General features: G+C 27.1%; 2 protein-coding genes across 2 annotated transcripts; both read right to left on the reverse strand.

The window, feature by feature from the left end:
• Positions 1-3929: 3929 nt before the first annotated feature.
• On the reverse strand, positions 3930-5893 carry LOC122268849 (uncharacterized). Its single transcript, XM_043039461.3, has 2 exons — positions 5813-5893; positions 3930-4642 (listed from the first exon to the last, which is right to left on the reverse strand). The coding sequence occupies exons 1-2, from the start codon at positions 5825-5827 to the stop codon at positions 4166-4168; spliced, it is 492 nt and encodes a 163-aa protein (XP_042895395.2). The 5' UTR covers positions 5828-5893; the 3' UTR covers positions 3930-4165.
• Positions 5894-13847: 7954 nt separating this feature from the next.
• LOC107451192 (uncharacterized) lies at positions 13848-15645 on the reverse strand. Its single transcript, XM_087165800.1, has 2 exons — positions 15598-15645; positions 13848-14364 (listed from the first exon to the last, which is right to left on the reverse strand). The coding sequence occupies exons 1-2, from the start codon at positions 15607-15609 to the stop codon at positions 13888-13890; spliced, it is 489 nt and encodes a 162-aa protein (XP_087021926.1). The 5' UTR covers positions 15610-15645; the 3' UTR covers positions 13848-13887.
• Positions 15646-25881: the final 10236 nt, after the last annotated feature.

A 25881-nucleotide genomic window follows, 5' to 3' on the forward strand; every position in this document is an offset into this window, starting at 1 on the left:
ACCCTCTTAAGAGCAGAGAAAATAGCATTGAAAGAGTAAATTTTTCTTATTGAATCTTGTTAGTTACCGTTGTAAACATTAATCGCATTAAATTATTCATACAAAGAGGTGGGAAAAGTTTATATTGTTTTTTATTGTTTATTCATAATTTTATTTCTAGATCAACAAGTTCATTAGAAGAATCATTAAATATAACTAAGAGTTTGTTGTGAAATTATGTGAAATTAATTCGAATGTTTTTGATAAAATTAAATAGGTTTACTGCAAATAGCTTCAAATATTAACATTCATCGTAAATCTGTATTTAGTACAGTCTTCATACTAAAAATAATATAAATTAAGTAACTTAGATATTTTACCTCTCCAGGAAAAATTTTTAAAATTTTTTTCGAATTAAAATAAATAAATTTGTTTCATTTCACAAACTGTATTTATAATAAATTTCAAATCTCTATCCAGTCACGTTTTACATTTATTAAAGCATAAATAGTTATTTTTATTCAGTAATGTCAAAATATTTATTTTTGATCAGTAAAGCCAAAAGTTTTATAATGCATTCATCCAGTTTAAAAGAGTTGTACCGAATTTTTTCGCAGTGTTTAACAGCCATAAAATATGTCCATCATATACAGTGCTATAAGGAAAGAAACGACCCACTCTGAATAACTTTTGATCTAGCTAATATATTTCCACATATATTAAGATTCAATTTCATTTGTTTAAAGAGAGACCTTATTGAAACGCTAAATTTGCTAATCATTTAGTGAAGACGGTATTGTCTAAATTATTATGAATTGATATGATAACAGCTAATCGAAAATTTACACAACAGGGGTTTTGAAAGTAAACCTAAACTTTTTGGCGGATTCTTCCAATATTTAGGCAAAATAATAGGGGTGATCTCAATCTTTAAAATATTCCGGTAGTTAGGATGGGGTAAGGAGTTTCCTTGTTCTCTATATTGGTAAAAAATTACAAGGCTACGGAGTTGAACATTAGTAGTTGTGAACCCAAAATTGGGTCGAGTGTTCAACATTTAGCAGGAGCCGCCATGGCTCAGGGGATAGAGCAGTGGTTGCCACATGGAGATCCGCGGGCCACATCCGTCCCGCGAAGCGTCTCTTTGTGGCCCCGCGAACTGAAATATATTAGTTATAATTTTTTTGCGGACAATATTCGTAAAAAATCTATATGGGTTTAAAATAGTTCTCCTTCGTTAAAAAAAAACTCTAATTTCTTCGTTTCTGCGAAATTTAACATACCAGCAGCATTCGTTATAAAAGTGTCACATTTAAAAAAAAGTGGATTCACTGAAAAATTTCAGTATAAAGTACCGGTACCTTACGTGCATCATATGTACATTTTACCAAAAATTCCATTTTTACTGTAATATATTGTACCGTAAGTTTTACAGTAATGTTTATTTAATTAGAGTGACTCAGTGATTTTACTGTAATTATTACTGTAAAAGGTATGGTATATTGGATTTTATTGTTCCGTTACATATTCCGGTAAAAATAGAGTTTACGGTGAAAAGTACTGACATCCTGAGTGCGATTACCATAATTTGAAACGGAATTTTCGGCAGTGTACTATATTTATTGAAAAGCTAAGATCATTTTTTAAATCAAAATTCTAACTGCTTTGGTCAAATAAATTTTCTAAAACACTTTTTGTCTAATTATCTTGAAAAGATTTTATGTTAACAAAAATTTGACTTGTTTTGTTCATAATGCCTTTAAATACATTTGATTTTTTCAAAAGAAAAGAACAGCTTCAATTTACCTCGATTTTACGTCCAGATTACAATTTTTTTTTTTTTTTTTAGTTTCTGAAGGTCAACCAAAATGACTTGATTATAATGCATACATTAAAAGCTCAAGTAATTTTACAATTCCATTATTGCTATTTAGTGATTTTGTGTGCGAGCATTTCTGATGCAATCATAAGGAAAGTTACAGTCCACGGTTATGTTTTTGGGACCAGTAAACATCAATATAGACATTTCAATGTCAAATATCAAGCTGGCGGATGGAGCAGGGAAATGATCTCGATTGAATCTGATAGAAATATGTTTGGAACCAGTTCCGGTCGGTTTTATACCAGACTTTCACTTTTCATGTAAATTAAAAATCTTCTATTTGGAAGTCTTAAACTTTCCGTTATATGTTTTTGGCTTAAAAATTTATGACCTTATTGTTTAAATCAGAGGTTCACAAACAGCCCTCGGCAAAACATTTCCCAAAGCCTATTGAAAAGTTAATTCGCAATTGAAATTAAAAAATAATTGTGATAAAATAAGTATAAAATATGTTTTAAAATTTAAAATATTTTTTTACAAATGTTTATAGGTTTCACCCCCATAATCGCCCTGATTTCTCAGATTAGGTTCCTGATTCTATAAAGATAAAATTTTATTCTAATCTGTTATCTTTACAATTTTATCCACACACATTTTTTAAAAAATGCTTTGTTATTATTAGGCCAGTATAAAATGAATTTGCTGTTTTTCGTTGAAAATATTATTGAGAAATAGTGCAAAAAGTTTAGTTCTTTGCAATTTATAACAAATATTTCATAAGAGTTAAGTTAGTAGGTGAAGACATTTTATAGGGCTTGCAACATTTATGTTTCAAGAGTAAATAAATACGTCTATAAATTTTTCAAACATTTCAAATATTAATTTTCTATGGAATATTGAAACTGTGCCTTCTGAAAAGGTAAAAATATAGCGAAAACATGGAAAAAAAATAAAGAGTAATAAAAAGAGAAGAAGAAAAATTGAAAAAAAAAATATTAAAAAAAAATATTGAAAAGCCAGAAAACTAAATATTATTTTGTTTTCTGACTTTTCAATATTTTTTTAAAAATTAAATTTCTCTTTTTTAAATATTTTTAAAAGTATTTTATTTTAACAATTTTTCTTCTTCGCTTTTCATTAATCTTTATTATTTTCCATGCTTTCTATATACTTTAAACGTATTTTTTGTGTTTCATGTACTTGCAGCTGACGCGCAGTAAATGAAATTTATTAATAATATTAATTTTCTTTGTTTTTTTCTCCTTTCTTTTTATCCTTTTAATCTTTATTAATATATATATATATATATATATATATATATATATATATATATATATATATATATATATATATATATATATATATATATATATATATATATATATATATATATATATATATATATATATATATATATATATATATATATATATATATATGTATATATATATATATATATAAAAGGTTCTTATTATTAAGAAAAAGAAGAAGAAAGCTTTTGTATCTGATTATTCATAAAGGTCATTCACTTAATTCATAGTTTGCACATATTTAAAATTCTACCTGAAATTCTATCTGTAAAATTTTTATGATCGTATAAGTTAGTATTAAATCGTATATGATAGCTAACATTGTATATGTTACTATCTCGATCACTAAATGAAAAGCTATTCATGCGTCGGTATTTGTATTTTGTGTTGCGTAAATAATTATTTGATCAATTGAAATAGATACAAACCCATTTAAATATCTGCAATTTTTGTAAATTTTATGAGTATGTTGCAATTTTAAATTAATCTACTAAGAAATAAACGTTTTACTTTTAAACTTGTCTGTTTAGATTGAAAGTGTGAGAAGTAAATAAAATTTTCAATCATAAAAGAAATTTTAAAAAATTCGACGTTCAATTTCTCTTTAAGTTTCACTGTCGAAAAGAGCTCAATATTGAGCAAAATAGCTCCGAAACATATATAGTTGAATAAAAAAAACGTGTATTCATAATTAAGAAATATTGAGCATTTTAAGCATGTTACCATACTCAACTACGAATAGATAGGATTTTCAAATTTGACTATAGTGTGATTTCAAAAAATTAGCCAAGCAAATTCGTAACATTTAAAAATTTATTGACAAATTGAATGAAGAAATTTTACAGAGAAATAATATAATTACATTCAGCAAAAAATACTCAGAAGAACAGGACAGTAAGGAAACATCTATAAGTTAAACAAGAGAAAGTAATTTATGAAATGATAGTATCATAATTGTTTTTACTTGAAAGAAAATTCCCTAAGAGTTTGTGGACATGGCATGAAATGATTTTAAAAAACTGGGAATAATATCAACTTATAATATCACATATCTTTATAAAATGGTTTTCACTAATCCTGGAGCTGCTAGAAGACCGGCGCCGTGTAAACCGATTGGAGAAATAAGACCAGGAGCAGCAAGAACTCCGGGAGCAACTAATCCTGAGTTGATAGCGAGAGGACCACCAACCAATCCTTTTCCTAAAACAGGTGCTCCAATCAATCCAGTGTTAAGCAGTGGAGCTCCAATCAAATCCTTTCCCATAATGGGTGCGCCGAGCAATCCAGTGTTGAGCAATGGAGCACCAACTAAACCAGAGGCCAAGTGAGATACTACTGATCCAGTTTTGACTGCTGTGGTACCAACCAAGCCATTGGATACAATTACTCTATTGTCGACTGAGGTTGCACCAGGGATTGTTACGATGGAGCCAGTCTTGACTGCTGAGGGAATGGCTGCAATAGGTGACAGGAGTCCTGGTGCAATAATAGAAGCTTGTGCAGCTGCAACAGCAGCAAACAAAAGGGCAATCTAAATAAAAATATAAAACAATATATTTCAAAACATTTATAATAATGCTTTCGGAATAATATAAACTATTCTGAGATCATCTTTAGTGCTACATCTTCTAAATTATTATGAAATTAAATAAACTATGACTTTTGTTTAATAATTGCATGTTGTGAAATGTTCATATTTTAAAATTTTAATAGTTGTTAGTAATTTAAATTTAATAGTGCACTTTTTTAATGATTTTGAGCTAGATATCATCTTAAATATGCTTTTCATTGTTGTCGTGTAATAAGGTAATAGCATAGGATTACTTTAAAATAAAATAATACCAATTTTACATTAAAGCTTGAGTTTAATACTTGTAATTTTTTATAATTTTAAATAGTTGTTTAGCATTCAATATTTTTTGAATGTGTTGTCTGGTTACAGTTTTAAGTAAAATTTTTATGAAATTAAGTTAACTTTAACTCTTGCTTAGTAAATGCATATTGTTAAATTTTTATATTGTAAAATGTTATATACTTGTAAATAATTTAGATTTAATAACGTAACGTTTTAATAATTTTGAGGTTAGATATCATTTTAAATATGTTTTTCATTGTTGTCGTGTAAAAAAGCAATAATATAGGATTGCTTTATAATAAAATATTACCAATTTTATATTAAAGCCAAAAACTAGCAACAAAAATAAAAAAAAACGTAATAATAGCAGAGAATATGCCCAAGAAAGGACGTTCAATAAATATTACAGATGAATATAGTGAAATGAAGGATTAAGAAATATTAAGCAACTAAACAATACTTTTATAACTCTAATCTATCTGATAAACAAACTATGACAACCTATGAAACCCGAACCTTTTTTTCACCTTTTGCAAAACTGGAAAGTTACCCTAGAGAATAATTAAATATGCATAATGCATAGTTATATATTTATTTATTGTTATAGCATAGAATGTACCTGAAGAAACACTCAATAAGTTTCAAAATTTCGAATAGAGGAGATGCATATTAATTTTGAAGTATGTAATGGCTTTAAATAATTAAAATTCTGCAGTAATGCAGCTAATTCTATGTGAAATTTTTAAAATTTGAAAAGCATGCGTTGATATTGAAATATCAGAAATGAATAACCTCTGATGAAGTAAAATAACAATAATTTAAAATTGAGATATTTGAAAAACTTACCTTAGCGATCATCATGAATTGATAAAGTTAAGGTAACTATCTGATACTAACTGCACACCATATAGTATTTATATAGTTTTGAATCACTGAAAAATATAAAATGCAAGACAATCACGTGTGGTACCGGTTTAGGTAAGGTCACGCTTAAACAGCATAAAACTGAAATCGCATTAAAAGAGAAAATTTTTCTTTTTGAATCTTGCTAATCACCGTTATAAATTTTAATCGCTTTAAATTATTTATACTAAAAAGTGGGAGAAGTTGATATTGTTTTTTATTGTTTGTTCGTAATTTTATTTCTAGATAAACCAGTTCATTAGAAGAATAATTAAAATTATTAACTAAGCATTAGTTGAAGTTGATGAAATTAATTCGAATGTTCTTGATAAAAGTAAATAGTTTCGCTGCAAGTAACTAAAATATTAACATTTATTGTAAATCTGTATTAATCCTCACTCTAAAAATTGTATAAATTAAGTAACTTAGATATTTTACCTCTCCTGAAAAATGTTTTTAAATTTTTTTCGAATTAAAATAAATAATTTTGTTTCATTTCACAAACTGTATTTTTAATAAAATTCCAAATCTCTATCCAGTCACGTTTTACGTTCATTAATGTATAAATAGTTATTTATATTCAGTAAAGTCAAAATACTTATTTTTGATTATTTTGATTGAGTAAAGTCAAAAGTTTTATAATGCATTTATCCAGTTAAAAGAGTTGTACCGACTTTTAGCACAATGTTTAAAAGTCATAAAATATGTCCATCATATAGAGTGCTTAAAGGAAAGAAAAGACACACCCTGAAAAACTTTTGATCTTGTGATTACATCTCCACATACTTAGATTCAGTTTTATTTGTTTAAAGAGAGACCTTATTGAGACGATAAATTTGCTAATCATTTAGTGAAGACGGTATTGTTTAAATTATTATGATTGATATGATAATAGCTAATCGAAAATTTACACAACAGGGGTTTTGAAAGTAAACCTAAACTTTTTGGCGGATTCTTGAATATTGATTGGCAAAATAATAGCGCTGATCTCAATCTCTTAAATATTTCGATAGTTAAGATAGTTTACCATGTTCAAACATTTAACAGTGTTCAACGATGGTTATAAAAAATAAATTTAAAAAAAAACCCATTTAGCCGGAACTGTGATGGTTCAGGGCATAGAGCGTTCCCGTTCCAATGAGGTGAACCCGGTTGGAATCCCAGCGATGGTTAGCCGATATGAGTTCCATATCCGGCTTGCACAGCCCACAGTGCTGACATGAAATATCCTCAGTGGTAGACGGATCATGAGTTAGAGTACTCTTGCTATCAGGCTAACCGTGGGAGGTTCTCGTAGTCGTCCTCCCCATGTCACACAAATGCGGGTTAGTTTCATCAAGAGTCTTCCATTATGGCAAATTTCTTTAAATGTCTGGGTTTAAAATTACATGGCTACGGAGCTGAACGTTAATAGTCGTAAACCCAAAAATTAGGTCGGCTATTCAAGGACGGATATAAAATAAAATAAAAAACATTTAGCCGGATAATGTTAACCTTACTTTTTTTACTTTTATGCATGTTGCGCTGTACTATTTATCTGAAAATTTTTTTTTTTAAAGTCAATTATAAAAATTCATTTATTGGAAGATAATAACATACTAAAACATTTCTTCAATATTTATTTATTACATTTAGCATTTAATTTAATTATTACCGGAATTTTTGAATTAAGGTTTATTAAAAGAATTCAATGTATTTTTGAACAAGGTATTAATGAAATTTATGATTTGTATAAAATGAGTTACCGAGAAATTTTAAAGCTCAAGCACAAAAAGGTAAAGTTTTAAATTTTAAAAAAGGTTTCAGTTTCTTATATTGTAACTTAAATAATCGTTTGCACTAAAAAAGTAGCGTTTTTTCAACTTTGATATTTAAAAATTTTTCAGCTTTAGAAATTGTATGTCTGTCTCGTTTTTTTATATACTTTTTTCTTAACATTATAGTGAAAAACAATTTGAATTTTGAATATTAGCCTAGAATTTAAAATATTTTTTGGTATGATACAGGAGACATAAAATTTTTTTTCCAGATATTTTTCGTTTTTTTTTGTTCTTTTTTTATGAAGTTTTATTTGTGCAGTTACAAATCATTTAATCTTATTGAAAAGGTAAGGTATAAAATGATAGACGAAATAAAAGAGAAAAAATTTATAACATTATAATTATAAATAAACGTTTTCAAATTGTCCAGGAGAGTGTTTCTTAAAGAAGCATTATTGCAGTAAAAAGAATAATTTTCAAGCAGGTAATTAAATGTTCTCAAAAATCGTGCTGTTAACAAAAATCTAGAAGAAATTTTGTAAATGTGTATAATTTTTTCTCGGAGAACAAAAAAATACTTGGAAACAGTTCGTTATAAAAATGTCACATTTAAAAAAAAAGTGGCTATACTGTAAAAATTCCGGCCAAATTTCAGCATGAAGTGCCGGCACCTTACGTGCATCATACTTACATTTTATCAAAAATTCTATTTTTACTGTAATATATTGTACCTTAAGTTTTACAGTAATATTTATTTAAATAGAGTGACTCAGTGATTTTACTGTAATTATTACTGTAAAAATGATGGTATATTAAATTTTTTTTTGTTTCGTAACATATTCCAGTAAAAATAGAGTTTACGGTAAAAAGTACTGACATCCTGAGGGCGGGTACATTTTACCGTAATTTGAAACGGACTTTTTTACGTTCAGAACATTTATTGAAAAGTTGACGTAATTTTTTAGATCGAAATACTAACTGCTTTGGTCAAATAAATTTTCTAAAACACTTGCTGGCTAATTATCTTGAAAAGGCTTTAGGGTAACAAAAATTTGACTTGTTTTGTTCATAATGCCTTTAAATATATTTGATTTTCTTCAAAAGATAAGAACAACCTCAATTTACCTCTATTTCACTTCCAGATAAAAAAAAAATTTTTTTTTAGTTTCTGAAGGTCAACCAAAATGACTTGATTATAATGCAGCTATTAAAAACTCAAGCAATTTTACAATTCCATTATTGCTATTTAGTGATTTTGTTTACGAGCATTTCTGATGCAATCATAAGAGAAGTTACAGTTCACGATTATGTTTTTGAGACCAGTAAACAGCAATATTGACATTTCAATGTCAAATAGCAATATGGCGGGGTGGAGCAGGGAAATGATCTCGATTGAATCCGGAGAAAATATGTTTGGAACCAGTTCCGGTCGGTTTTACACCAGACTTTCACTTTTCATGTAAAATAAAAATCTACTATTTGGATGTCTTTAACCTTCCGTTACATGTTTTTTTGTTTTTGTTTTTTTTTTGTTTATAAATTTGCTTACGGCCTTATTGTTTAAATCAGAGGTTCGCATACTGCCCTCGGCAAAACATTTCCCAGAGCTTATTGAAAAGTTAGGACGTGATTAAAGTTAAAAAATAATAATAAACAAATAAGTATAAATTATGTTTTAAAATTCAAAATATTTTTTTTTACAAATGCTTATAGGTTTCACCCCCATAATCGCCCTGATTTCAGAGATTAGATTCCTGATTATATTAGGATAAAAATTTATTCCAATTGGTTATCTTTGCAATTTTATCCCCAGACAATTTTTTTTTAAAATTCTTTGTTGTTATTAGGCCCATGTAAAAATACTTTACTGATTTTCGTTAAAAATATTATTGTGAAATAGTGCAAAATGTTAAATTCTTTGCAATTTATAACAAATATATTATAAAAGTTCAGTCAAATCTTATCACTGTGTTCAGTTCTATAAGCAATTTTTTCACTTAAGAAAATTGCGTAACAGCAATTTTACTATAATTTTACAATAATCTATCATATAGTTTCTATCATATAATTTCAACCATATCAGATTTTGTTCTGAAATATTTGTTCTCTAAGAAATATGCTGACAACATTATTTGCTTATTCAATGGCTAAAGACACATTCTTGAAATATTTCGAGATGCTAAAGGAAGTAGGTGAAGACTTCTTATAGTGCTTGCAACATTTCTGTTTCAAGAGTAAACAGAAACGTGTATCAATTTTTCAAAGATTCTAATTATTAATTTTCCCTGGAATATTAAGACTATGCCCCCTGTAAAGTTAAAAATATGGAGAAAGCATGGAAAATAATAAAGAGTTCAATTAAAAGAGAAGATGAAAAATTTAAAAAAAAATATTTAAAAAAAATATTAAAAAGCCAGAAAACAAAATATAAATTTTTTTGAAAATATAATGATATATTTATTAATATTTATATTTGAGAATATTTATATTTATTGATATTACTATTCAATGGTTTACCATATTATTTGTTTAAATTAAAAAAAAAATAATATTAAAATTTAGTGCTTTTATTATATTGTTTTTAACTTTTGATTCAGTATGATTATAATTATAATTATAATTAATATCTCAATTATTTAAAGAAATCATTATCTTTTTATTGCATTATATATCACAGAATATATGATTTATTGATTCTATAAGTAAAATTTAAATTTTTATTTTATTATGGTGCTTAAGATAACTAAGCTCTTCAAATATTTGAATTTCTTTTTCTTTTAAATGTTATATTTAATAATTAAAATTTATTTTTAATGCTTGAATGTCCTTACGGTGTGGCAAAAATTATAAATTCATTATGGAGGTATCAGAAAATGTGAAAACCAATACTAGGAAACTTACCCCAGCTTTCTCTGGTTCATACACAATTCTTGAAAAAATGTCGGATGTTAATTATAAAATAAATCAAAGGAATACTCATAAGAAAGAAAGTACAGAAATAGTTCATGTACCAAAATTGTGAAGTTACCATCCACCGGACAAACTGAACTTATGTAATAAATGAAAAATAAAAATTCATAATGTAAATAATATTGTGGTTTAATAATAGAATTAATTATATTTTAAATTAAATTTAATGTTTTAATGGTTTTTCATTCCTAAGAGTAAAATTAAAAATTCCGATTATGACCTAACAGTTACACATGGTTCAGTGAAACTTGTAGTCCCCTTTTTTCTGGAAGATCCGACCCTTCCAATGTTCTTCAAATTCAGTGCTTCCCCATATCTAAAATAAAAAAAATAATAAATAAAAGATATGGGGCGATGGTAGTTTTTTTCTCTGTTTGTGGTAAAAATCACAAATGGATAAAATTTTTTATAAAGATTAGTATTTATTGGAAACTAGGATCTTCCAGTATAATACTGTTGAGATTGGGGATTGTTTTCCTCCTTTTGGGTAATACAGCCCCTTATCCGATGAAAATGCCCCCAAAAATTCTGAAGTCTTAAACTTCAGAATAAAGACCAAAGAGTCATTTTTTCATAAAAATAAAAACACTGAAGTCTTAAACTTCAGAATAACGACCACTATGTCATTTTTTAAAATTTTGTTCTCTAACAAAATAAACAATACTGAAGTCAAAACTTCAGATTGAAACTTTTCCTTTAACAAAATGTCAACTTGTAGTTTCATCTTTTTCTGTATCATGTTTTTGAATATTTGCATTTTTAAAATGTATGTGGAAGTTTACAATTTTAAATTAAAGTTGTATGAAAGAAGAACAATATTTATTGACACAAACTGTCACCAAGAAATATAAACTTTGAACTGATCTGACACAGAGTCAGAAAAGCTATTTAAATGTTTTTTTAATTGAAAAGTAGGCCTACATTTCCTTACCCGTCAATTATGTGTTCAATTAGTAACATAGTGTTACATTTTTATCTGATTTATTTAAATGATTTTTCTTTGCAATTAATATTATTTTTGTATATTGATTGTAATATGAGATTGTGAATTTTATTCTTTTTATTTTGATTGTGCTTCTATCATTTTGAAAGTTTTGCAAATGAATAACTTAAAAAAAATTAGATGGTAATTAAAAATTTTTGGGGAGGGGGGATGTAACATAAAATGCTTTTAATAAATCTTTTAATGTTATTCCTTTTCTGTAAATCCTTTGCTTAATTTATTATTCAAAACGAAACACTTTTTCTCACACTTTTCTTCACATGCTCTCTATTAATCTATTTTTGGCTCAAGTGTGCTTTAATTAAGAGTAAGACATTTTTTCCTTTGCTCTTTGCTGGAATCGCACGACCTATTTAACAAACAAATCACTATTACTAAGATTTCCCTTATTTCTTAAAACAAGACATTTTATGGTTTTTTTGCAAGAGTTTTCCTAACTTTAATGGTCGGTTTAATAATTCTCTACAAAGGAAAATTCAAAATTACAATTTTTATGACGAATTATTACTAATAAACTGTAAGACAAATTTTTTTGAACTTAAATTTAATGTCTAGTAAAACTTTGCAAGTTTTACAAATCAAAATAAATTAAAATAAGGAAAAATGGTAAATTGCAAACATTGATTTTTTTGAGGGAATTATCTCTGGATAAACGACTGCAAAAACCATTTCAATTCACGAAAAAACTCTAGACGAGTAGTGAAATATTAGAATTTAAAAGTTGCTTATTTGCATTCAAACTTTTGACCTTCTAAGATTTTCTGGATTGTAGCTGTCAGCCGTATATTGAAAGTAAAAAAATACCAAATCTATATAAAAGGTATGTTTATAAAAAAAAAGAGAAGAAGAAAGCTTTTGTATCTGATTATTCATAGTTATTCACTTAATTCATAGGTTGAACATATTTAAAGATCTACCTAAAAATAAGCATATATAAAATCTATCTCTTAAACTATTATGATCGTATATGATAGTATTAAACCGTATATGTTACTTAAGATTGTATATGCTGCTATCTCGATCATTGAATTAAAAGCTATTCTTGAGTTGGCATTTTTATTTTGTGTTACGTAAATAATTATTTCATCAATTGAAATAGATGCAAACCACTTTAAATATCTGCATTTTTTGTAAACTTCAAAGAGTATGATGCAATTTTAAGTTAGTCTGCTAACAAATAAACGTTAAACTTGTCTGTTTAGATTAAAAGTGGTGAGAAGTAAATAAAATCATAAAAGAAAAATACGGCGTTCAATTTTTCTTACAATTTCACTGTCAAAAAGAGCTCGAAATTCAGCAAAATGTGTCAAAATAGTTCCGAAACACGAATAGTTGAATTAAAAAAAAATTGTATTCATAATTGAGAAATATTGAGCATTTTGAGTATATCACCATTCTCAACTACGAATAGATGCACTGCCAAAATTTTTATTCTAAAATTATGGTAAAATAACTGGCAGCTGTCTGTCCATCCGATTAACAGTAAAGTTAACGATAAAGAACAGTTTTTCCCCTTATGGTTTTGAAACCATTTACAAAAAGTATGGTTATAAAACCATGGATACAAAACTATACGGCTTTTTTACCATTTACAACTAGCATTTTTCAAAAACAATTATTTAACTAGACAAAGCTCGGCTGTGTTGACGGGAATGGATGAAATATTGCGGTGTCTACACTGGGACTCAAACTCCATATCTGCTGGTCATGAGATTGACAGATAAGCCCGCTCGGCTATGATATGTACTCATTTGCGAAGAACTAAATAGCCTCATTAGGTTGTTCTAATTGGTGCGATAAAATTCTTGTTGTTTAACCGTATTAGTGAAAACAGTTAATAAGCAGTATTTCTCAAACTTAACAGTTTCATTACCATTTTATTTATGGTTATTTGACTGTTTTGATTAAATATGGTAAAATAACCATTCCATAAATTGTTATTTAACCATTTTTTCCGAGAAATTTCTAACAGTGTTGAGTTTTCAAATTCGACTATATTTTGATTCCAAAAATTTCACCAAACAAATTCGTAACATTTGAAAATTTATTGACAAATTGATTGAAGACATTTTACAGAGAAATAATTTAATTACATTCAGCAAAAAATACTCAGAAGAATAGTACAGGAAGAAAACATCTATAAATTAAACAAGAGAAAGTAATTTATGAAATGATAGTATCATAACGGTTTTTACTTAAAAGAAAATTCCTCAAGAGTTTGTGGATATTGTATAGAACGACTTCAAAAAAATGGGAATAACATCAACTTATAATAACACATATCTTTATAAAATGGTTTTCACTAATCCTGGAGCGGCAAGAAGACCGGCACCGTGTAAACCGATTGGAGAAATAAGACCAGGAGCAGCAAGAACTCCGGGAGCAACTAATCCTGAGTTGATAGCGAGAGGACCACCAACCAATCCTTTTCCTAAAACAGGTGCTCCAATCAATCCAGTGTTAAGCAGTGGAGCTCCAATCAAACCCTTTCCCATAATGGGTGCGCCGCGCAATCCAGCGTTGAGCAATGGAGCACCAACTAAACCAGAGGCCAAGTGAGATACAACTGATCCAGTTTTGACTGCTGTGGTACCAACCAAGCCATTGGATACAATTACTCTATTGTCGACTGAGGTTGCACCAGGAATTGTTACGATGGAGCCAGTCTTGACTGCTGTGGGAATGGCTGCAATAGGTGACAGGAGTCCTGGTGCAATAAGAGAAGCTTGTGCAGCTGCAACAGCAGCAAGCAGAAGGGTAATCTAAATAAAAATATAAAACAATATGTTTCAAAACATTCATAATAATACTTTCGGAACAATATAAACTATCCTGAGATAATCTTTAGTGCTGATATATCGAGCAATTTCTAAAATATTCAACAGCAGTCAATTTATTTTCGAATCTATTTTTGTGAAATCTTCTAAATTATTATGAAATTAAATAAACTTTGACTCTTGTTTAATAAGCGCATATTGTGAAATTTTTATATTTTAAAATTTTAATAGTTGTAAGTAATTTAAATTTAATAATTTAATTTTTTAATAATTTTGAGCTAGATATCGTCTTAAATATGTTTTTCATTGCTGTCGTGTGATAACGTGATAGCATAAGATTACTTTATAATAAAATAATGCCAATTTGATATAAAAGTTTGAGTTGATTACTAATAATTTTTTTATAATTTTAAATAGTTATTTAACAGTCAATATTTTTTTGCAAATGTTGTCTGGTCACAGTTTTACGCAAAATTTACTATGCAACTAAGTTAACTTTAACTCTTGCTTAATAAATGCATATTGTTAAATTTTCATATTTTAAAATGTTAATACTTGCAAATAATTTAAATTTAATAACTTAACGTTTGAATAATTTAGAGGCTAGATATCGTTTTAAATATGTTTTTCATTATTGTCGTGTAAAAAGTTAATAATATAGGATTACTTTATGATAAAATAATACCAATTCTATATTGAAGCCAATGATTAGCAATCAAAACAAAAACAAAACTTAATAATTGCAGAGAATATACCCAAGAAACTACGTTTAATAAATATTGCAGGTGAATATAGTGAAATAAAGGATTAAGAAATATTTAGCAACTAAACAATACTTTTATAACTTTAATCCATCTGATAAACAAACTATGACAGTCTGTGAAACCCGAAACTTTTTTGTTCCCTTTTCCAAAACTAAAAAGTTACAATAGAGAATAATTAAATATACATAATGTATAGTTATATATTGTGATAGCATACAATGTACCTAAAGATACACTCAATAAGTTTCAAAATTTAGATTAGAGGAGATGCATATTAATGTTTAAGTATGTAAGGGCTTGAAATAATTAAAAATTTTCAATAATGCAGCTAATTCTTCGTGAAACTTTTAAAATTTGAAAAATATGCGTTGATATTGAAATACCACCTGAAATGAATAACCTCTGATAAAGTAAAATAACATTAATTTAAAATAGTGATATTTGAAAGACTTACCTTAGCGATCATTGTGAATTGATGAAGTTAAGGTAACTGTCTGATGCTAACTGCCCACCATATAGTATTTATATAGTTTTGAATCACTGAAAAATATAAAATGCATGACAATCACGTGTGGCACCGGTTTAGGTAAGGTCACGCATAAGATACACCCTCTTAAGAGCGGGGAAAATAGCATTGAAGGAGTAAATTTTTCTTCTTGAATCTTGTTAATTACCGTTGTAAGCATAAATTGCAATAAATTATTCATACTAAATGGTGGTAGAAGTTGATATTGTTTTTTATTATTTGTTCATAATTTTATTTCTAGATCAGCACGTTTATTAGAAGAAATAAAATTTTAACTAAGCGTTTGATGTGAAATGATATGAAATTATTTCAAATTTTCTTGATAAAATTAAATAGGTTTACTGTAAGTAGCTTAAAATATTATTATAAATCTGTATTTAGTACAATCTTTATACTAAAAATAATATAAATTAAGCAACTTGGAAATTTTGCCTCTCCTGCAAAATGTTTTTAAATATTCTGGACTTTCCTCAGTCCAGTCACGTCTTACGTTTATTAAAGCCCAAGTAGTTATTTATAGTTAGTAAAGCCAAAATACTTATTTTTAGTCAATAAAGCCACTAGTCGTATAATGCGATTATTCGATTTAAAATAATTACACCGAATTTTTTTCGCAGAGTTTTATAACTTTTTTAATAAAGTTTTAGCACAATGTTTAAGAGTCATAAAAGATGTCCATCTTATACGTTGCTTTAAGGAACGAAAACAACACACTCTAAATAACTTTTGATTCAGTGAATGTATTTCCACATACTAAGATTCAATTTAATTTGTTTGGAGAGAGACCTTATTGAGACGTTAAATTTGCTAATCATTTAGTGAAGACGGTATTGCTTAAATTACTATTGATCGATATGATGATAGCTAATTGAAAATCGACACAACAGGAGTTTTGTAAGTAAACATACTCTTTTTGACGGTTTCTTGATTACTGAATTTCAAAATATTAGGGGCGATCACAATCTTTAAAATATGATTCCGATAGTTAGGATAGTTACACATGTTCAAATATCTAACCGTGTAAAGTTAACTTTACTTCTTTATACTTTTCATGCATTTTGTCATACTTACTGTACTATTTATCTGAAACAAAAATTCTTAATAGACAATATAAAAATTCATTTATAGGAAGATAATAACATAGTAAAAATTTCTTTATTGTTTTTTCGTTACATTTATTATTTTATATTACTAGTACTAGCAATTTTGAATTAAGGTATCAAAAAATATAATGTATTTTCGAACAAGAAAATAATGAAATTTATCATTTGTATAAAATCAGTTACCAATAAACTTTAAAGCTCAAAAATAAAAAGGTAAGCTATAAAATTTAAAAAAAGGTTTCAGTATCTCATATTGTAACTCAAATAATCATTGCACTGAAAAGTAGCATTTTTTAAACTTTTATAATTAAAAATTTTTCAACTTTGAAAATGGTATATCTGTATCGTTTTTTATGTACTTTTTTCGTAACATTATATTAAAAAACAATTTGAGTTTTGAATATTAACCTTGAATATAAATTATTTTTTAGTTTGAGCAAATTTTTATTTTCTTAAATTATGATACAGGAGACATAAAGATTTTTTCTCCAGACATTTTTCGATTTTTTTTCTTTTTTTTTTAAATGAAGTTTTGTTTGTGTAGTTACAAAGCATTTAATCTTATTGAAGCGGTAGGGTATAAAATGATAGACGAAATAAAAAAGAAGAATTTATAACATTATAATTATAAAGTCACGTTTACAATTTGTCCAATAGAGTATTTTTTAAAAAGCATTCTTGCAGTAAAAAATAATAATATTCAAGTAGGCAATTAAATGTTCTTAAAAATCGTGCTGTTATCAAAAATTTAGAAGAAATTTTGTAAATGTGTATAGTTTTTACTCAGAGAACAATAGAATAGAAACTGTCCGTTATAAAAGTGTCACATTTAAAAGAAAGTGGATACACTGTAAAAAATTCCGGTTAAATTTCAATATGAAGTACCGGTACCTTACGTGCATCATATGTACATTTTACCGAAAATTCTATTTTTACTATAATATATTGTACCGTAAGTTTTACAATAATACTTATTTAATTAGAGTGACTCAGTGATTTTACTATAATTATTACTGTAAAAATTATGGTATATTAGATTTTTTTTTGTTCCGTAACATATTCCAGTAAAAATAGAGTGCTAACACCCTGAGTGCGGGTACATTTTACCGTAAATTATTGATACGAAATTTTTTACTGTGTACTACATTTATTGAAAACCTAACGTCATTTTTTTAAAACAAAAACTGTAACTGCTTAGGTCGAATAAATTTTCTGAATCAATTGCTGTCTACTTATCTTAAAACGGTTTTATGTTAACAAAAATTTGACTTGTTTTGTTCATAATTACTCATATAGTTGATTTTTTCAAAAGATATGAACAGCCTCGATTTGAAAATTATTTCCTTTATGATGGAGCATCATATAAACAGGGAGTAACACCAGATTATTAAATTTTTTTAAATTTCTGAAGGCCAACCAAAATGACTTGTTTATAATACAGCTGTTAAAAACAAAAGTAATTTTACAATTCCCTTATTGCTAGTTCGTGATTTTGTTTACGAGCATTTCTGATGCAATCAAAAGAAACGTTACAGTTAACGATTATGTTTTCGAGATCAGTAAACAGCAATATTGACATTTCAATGCCGAATACCAATATGGCGGGGTGGAGCAGGGAAATGATCTCCATTGAATCCGATAAAAATATGTTTGGAACCAGTTCTGGTCGGTTTTACACCAGCCTTTCTCTTTTTATGTAAATTAAAAATCTACTATATGGAAGTCTTTAACCTTCCGTTTTATGCTTATTATTATTTTTTTATATCTTACTTACGGCATTATTGTTTAAACCAGAGATTCGCAAATTGCGCTCTACTACAACATTTCCCAGAGCTTTTTAAGAAATAAAGGCGTGATTGAAATTAAAAAAATAATAATAAACAAACAAGTATAAATTATGTTTTGAAATTTGAAATATTTTTTGTTTTACAAATGCTTAAAGGTTTCACCCCCATAATCGTCATGATTTCAGAGATTTGGTTCCTGATGCTATAAAGATAAAATTTTATTCTAATCTGTTTTCTTTGCAATTTTATCCAGCATTTTTTTTAAAAACTCCTATTTAATACTTGGCAAATATAAAAATAATTTACTGATTTTCGTTAAAAGCATTACTTAGAAATAGTGCAAAAAGACAATTTCTCTGCAATTTTAAACAAATATTTTGTAAATGTTAAGTCAAATCTTATCACTTTTTTTTTTAAATCTTATTTTTTAAACTTCAGTATTTTTAATACGATACGAGTAATACTGTGGCTTTAAATTTCACTTTAATCACTTTTTGATGTGCATCATTCACTGCTAATCTGATCCTAGTAATTTTTTTATCATTTTGCTGGCAGTCATCTTAGATATTTTTTATTTTTATGGCATATCTATCTTTATGTTATCTTATCTATCTTTTCTTATCTATGGCATATCTATCTTGATATTTTTAATACAATGTTATTACGACGCATGAATTTCAAATTTGAGTAATAATTTTTTGACTTGCTCAATTTGCGACGTTTTCTACGTAAATTCACCTCACTTTTCGACCATTCATTTTCCTTTGGGAATTATTTATCTATGTTTCGGTTGTTTCAACATGGTTTATTTAATTCTGTTTTTTTATATTTAGAATATGCGTAATCACATTTTGATGTACTTTATTCGCAAACATTATATCAGTTATCTACGTCATTATTCAATCATTTCTTTGGCAGTTATTTTTCATTTTTACGGTCGTTTTCACTCAGTTTTTCAAGTAATATTATTTTTAATGTGTAACTGCGACACGTGAATTTCAAATTCGACTAATCACTTTTTGACGTGATCAATTCCCGACTTTGCCATCCTAATCAATGTCATTTTCTTGGAAGTTATTTAAGTTAGTTATTTTACTTCCGGCTTGCCAATTTCCACTTCATATTAAAAACTCGTTATTTTAAATACGATATTATTATTATCGTCGTATTCGGAATCACGCATTTGAGTATTTAAAATTTTACACGAGTAACAATATTTAATTTTTACCAACCATTCAGTGATCGTTTTCTTGTCGTAAGTCGCACAGCAATGATTATGTTGAATTTTCAACATCATAAAATGTTTTGCGATACAGCTTTACAAAATCGGCTGTTATGAATTCCGATTTAGTTAATATCAGATTTTAGCACCAGCAATATCCGCTACTAATTTTGAAAAATGAAATTGTTCTAGAGTAAAATTAAACAGTGCGCATGCGTCGTCATTGCATGCGTTGTTATGGCGATCGCTGCTGTTTGGTATTTTTTCTTTATAATTCCTTTTTTTTTCTTTTAATTTTATGATACATTGAGTTAGTGAGTTCATTTTTTGTCATATGACACCAGAGAGAAATCCTATAAAATGCTTCTCGAGTTGTGAATAAAAGAGAATTTCATCATTTGAACGATATTTTTGTTATTTGTGTTTTAATTGTGAATCAGAAATTCTAATCTACAGTTCAGAAATCAAGCCCTATATATCACCGTGAATAACTTTTGATCTATTAAGTGAATTTTCGGAAATTCAATCTTAATGATTCAAAGAGTATAGCTCCAATATGCTTATTATTTAGTTTTAGCTGTTAATTTAATTACGGAATTCGACGCAAAAACGTTCTTTCGCTGAATAAACAAACCTTTTAATATACCAATGGATTGAAATTCAAAATATAGGAAAAAACAGGTATCTGGGAGATATGCTCCCTATAGTTTCGTCTGGAGAGCGATCCAAAGTTTGGACCCCTTCATGCTACTTTCTTTTTTGTGTAATTCTCCCTATTATGAAAACTTCTTAAATAAATCGAACATTTTTTGCACACAGTTATACAAATTTGTTTTTCCAAAGATAACTCAACATAAAAATATATTTCTTCATTAATATTTATTACAGATTATTATTTAATTTAATTATAATTTCAAAAAAAATGTGATAACTTTGCGGCTGATAAATGTTTACAACATTTTAAAATACATAATTTTAAATAACAAAATACGAATTTTGAACGAAATCAGTTAAATAATTTCTGAGTTATAAAATTTGAAAAAGATTTCACATATCTCACATTATATTTTTATCATAAGCGTTTCTTTGTTTAGTATATTATCGTATTGATCGTTAACTTAAACCTGACTTATTTTTTAATCAATATAAGAGACTTACGAAACAATTTTTAAAAAAATATATATTTTAAGATTTTTTCTTTTTTAAATAGTTCACATAAAGTCTCGATAAAGTAAGCGAGAAAAATTAACCATATTTCTTGTAATTTTAGTTTAAAAAAAATTATTTCGATAGCTCCATCGATAACAAGAAATTTTAAAGAATTTGTTAGGTGTTGATAAACCTGTTCTGTTCTGTTGTCTTTTTTTTGCATTAATAAATCATTCCCGATAAATCAATCAACTTATCTATCATATTGAAGAAGACATGATATACATTCTAAAGCGTAACCGATTGGCCATTGACCTTTTTTCAGGTATACGGAGCCATCATTTCTACGATAATTATGATAATCCAGTCAATTGCGCAATGCGAAGTATAATGCTTATATGTGACTGTGTGGTCTTAGGAATAGGTTGAAATATTTCTTGTAAATATTTTGAATTTAATCCCTATTTTAGAGTGTGAATCTTCCTTTAAGCCTCTAGCATTTGGGAAAAAGATAAAACAAAAAAATTTAAAGTACGAATTGCAATTTATTTACTAATCACTTTTACAATTTTCAGTTTCTTAGCTAGTTTTTTTTGTATGTAGGGATTTTCTGTTTCAAAAGTTGGCATTGTAAAAAGTCAGAATTAAATTGCTAAAACGTTTACAGTTAGTTTGAGGTGCATATGAAATAAAAATAAAAATAAACATGCTATTGTTATAAGCAAACAAATATGCAGGGGACAAGGGAATATTAACTTTCTGTACTTTTTTTAAAAAATATTTTTCACTTTTGGTATACTTGCAAATTTTTAAAGATTGTCAAATAATTTAATTGCAAAAGAAACTTAAAATACCTTACACTTGAAGTTTAAAATTAATTGAAACATAGTAATATGAGGAAATCTTTGAGACCAAATATGTTGCTTTTATTCTAAAGTTGTTTCAGGTATTTTTATTCCTATTCTGCTATTTTTTTTCTTTTTGATTAAGTTTAGCTTTCCAGTGACTTAATATTAAATGAAGTTTTAACTATATATACTAATATATCTCTCATAACTTTCTAAGAATAGACAGAAAAATATTATTAAAAAAAATTAAATAAGCTCGACCGAAATTTTTTTATTGTTACAATTTTATCAAGAAGTTACAATTTTATCATTGTTACAATTCTATCATTGTTACAATTTTATCTTTTTTTTATTGATTAAAAACTGTTTTATTTACAAAACCAAACCAAATTATATCTCTGAATCAAAGATGTTTTGAGAAACTACCTTGCATTTGAAGACAGGATAGTCCATTTAAGCGAATTTAACGTAGCTTCTTAAAATAAGCTTCATATAAATAGCAAGAGGGTACTTCCTTGTCTTAGGTGCACATTCGCAAAAAATGAGGAATACTCTAATAACTTATGATCCAATGATTATTGGTACTAACACTTAATTTTATTAGTTCGAAGGGCGAACCTTAACTGTGTGAATTACAAACGATATTTTAAGGTGCGTAATCAAAAACAACATACTTTCTGTGAATAAGCGTAATAAAAAATCCACGAATTTGGATTTTTGAACCTCAATCTGGAAAATATGGTCTCAGCAGTTTAGTTAGGAGAGCTGTTGAAAGTTTGTTCACTTTTTGCGTATTTCACTTTATTCCGGGAAGTCTTAAACGAATCGAAAAATTTTCTCTCACAATTATAAAAGTCCATCCAAATGTAATTCCGTGAAAAATTAGTTTTAAGAATTATTTATTGTTTTTAATATACTATTTAATGAATTTTGAGCTATTATTTAAGAGTGGTCAAAAATTCGATTTAAGTTTTTGCATATTTTTTATTTCTCTGAAACTAATAAATCAAATCACGACATTTATTCTCGCAATTATAAAACCTCTATATTCGAAGATAATTCCAAATAAAAATTATACTTTGAATCATTTTTACATTAATTTTATTCTACGAAAATTGTGAAACACAAAATACAAAATCTGAAATTAAAAAGTTTCTAAGAAATAAAAATGTTAATATACGATATTACATAAAAATGTTATATACGAAAAATGTTAATATACGATTTCTTCCAGATGGCAAGATACGCAAAAATAAAATTAAGAAAAATAACATTTTGATGTTCAAACTTTCAACCATTATCTTGCCTAAATTATTGGGATCATATTTTCTGAATTATGATTGCCCACCATATTTTGAGGATCAAGAGCAATTCCATTGAAGGAAAGGCAGAGGAAAGAACGCATCCGATTTCGTAACTTGAAATATCGTCGGCTTTAATTAATAAACAAATATTAAGGTAAAGTTCTCAAGATTTAAATTAAGCGCTAGTACGTAAAATTTTAATTGATAGATAATAAAATATTAAATTGATATCCTTATATGTGCACTGTATAACAAATTTTAGAATCCAATGTTATTTTATTGATCATTTATAAAGAATGCAGTTATAAATAATAAAAACTTGTATTAGATTTCAAAAAACATAAAATTATCCTCTTTTTTTTTAGGGTGTTGTAGTTTATTTGCGTCACACTAGAACTGTACAATGGGCTATTGGCGACGGTCTGTGAAACATCCCTAAAAATGATCCGAAGATATGTCATCACAATTTTGATCCTCTTCAGGGGGGATGGGTCCCCTCCTTTCGTAGCCCGGTGCGCCAAGTCAAACTTTTTACGGTATAACAGTTTAACGAGGACTGATGCCGCTCCCCCTCGGTCCCTACTCAGGCTGATCAAAGTGGTCACCCACCCGCACACTGACAGCAGCCAATGATGCTTAACTTCGGCGTTCTACTGGGAACCGTGTCTTTACGATCAGTCTCCTGTCGGACTTCTTTTTTTATGTGTAATTAGGTTTGTTTGGATTGTTATTAAATATCAAGACATAAACGGAAATGTTAAACTTGGTTCATTATTAATCATGGTTCATTATTAATTAAAAATTCACGGTTCATTAATAATTTTTAACAAATGAAAATATCGTTTTCCTCCTTAAAACTGTTTTACAAATGAATTTTAAATTTTTGATGTTAAATATGAGTGATTGACATTGTATTTTTGAAGTATTTGTATCAAAATTTGTATAAAAAATTCTTTTAAAGAATCACGCGCATGTGCATTAGAATTCATCAGAATCGGCGAACTTAATCAAATAGCTTAAAAGAAATGAAATTTGAATCATTTAATTTGGCTCCAAATAAGCTATATGCTGAAATTTTTTATTAAATATAACAAATGCAAATTTAATATTCTGAAACAGTAGGAAATCAAATTTACCCTTTTTAAAATTCCCAGATAAGATATTTCGATAAAATTTCAAAATTGGATGCTACTGTCATTTTGACTATATTTCATGCAATTACAAAAAGCACGGTAACTGGTTGAAAAATAAAATTTGTTAGTAATAGAAGAATAGACCTTATGTACAGCAAAAGCTCTAAGGTACAGTGCCTGATTCAAGAAATATACAATTCTGCATTGTAACTGTTTTTTTATATGCTATTTTTATGCAAACTTAATTCTACAGGATATGTTTTTGGATATATTGTCCAAAGCAGAGCAGTTTAAGATACATCACCCTCCCCCTTCTCTTTGTATACTTTTTTCGGAAAATGAAATTTTTTAAATATAATTTAAGAGTGTTTATTTATTAAAACATGAAAAATAAGCTTTTTTGTATGGAAAACAGTTCAACTGTTTAATTTAACTATGTAATCAGTATTATACGGTTATTTGGCGGAATTAGACATTTTATACAATGTAAACTTATTTTTACATTATTGATACCTAAAAACAGAAAAAAATATTAGATGATTTAAATTTTTTACATGAATTGAGTATTTAAAATTATGGTACACTTTACTTCCGTTTTAAATACGAAAAATCTGTGAAACAAATAAATAAGAGGAATATTTGAAAGAAGAATTAAATTCTTACTCTTTAGATTTATTTTGTTTGGGTCGTTATTGATTTTTTTTCACATTTGAAAGATATTTTTTTATAACTTCAAAATTTAAAAAAATAAACACATTAAATTTAAAAAATCATTTAACCACGAAGATTAAAAACTCCATTTCTAGCGCGAATTCGTTTTAGAAGCTGGTAATCACTAAGTTGATAAATAAAATAACAAGTTAAAAAATGGATTACTTAAAACAATTATAAATTAGGCAGTTTTAATTTGAAATTTAACTTATTGACAGTTGAATTTGTTAGTTTAAATGCTACAAAGAAGTATGAGGTTCTTGTTTATTTAGCCTAACTTAATTAAGGAAACATGAATTTTATCAGAAAAAAACGAGACTTAACTAATAAAATAATAATCTCGTTTGCACCTGTCTGAAAGAGTTCATTTTCTCCTACTAGATGAAAAATGGCAAATTAAAGAAAAGCGTTTTTGAATAATATGAAATAATTCAATGTTTTTATTTTATTTTATCAAGATAACCTTGTTTATTATTACCATTCAGCTGTAATTAGCACATAATAAATAAACACCCTTAAGCAGTACATGTCATTTGAAACTGGTGCTAAACCTACTTAATCCGGTTGTTTCTAGTTTTCAAGGATAAAAAAGTTTATCATATTACATTTCAATTTTTTTTAAAACTATAATTTACATTTTAAGGCATTAATTTTCAAAATAAATAGAAAAAAAAACCTCTAATTAATAATAAAAAATACCAGCATAATTCTTCAAAATACAAGGTATGTATACTTACAAACAACAACAAACAGCATTTTGTCAACTGTTTGTAGCGTGCATAAATCTAATTATCATGTTATCTAAGGTAAAATAAAATAAAAATTTTCTTTCATCTTCGTAGAATTCAATGCTGTTCATATCATATAATTTTCAGGTACTTTATTCGGGTAATATTTTTGATTTCTTTATTAACTTATACAAATTATAAAGACGTTATAAATGCTATGTTCTTAC

This window comes from Parasteatoda tepidariorum, chromosome 6 (genome assembly GCF_982258835.1).
Source record: "Parasteatoda tepidariorum strain Cologne lab strain chromosome 6, Ptep-v5.0, whole genome shotgun sequence".
Lineage (NCBI taxonomy): Eukaryota > Metazoa > Arthropoda > Arachnida > Araneae > Theridiidae > Parasteatoda > Parasteatoda tepidariorum.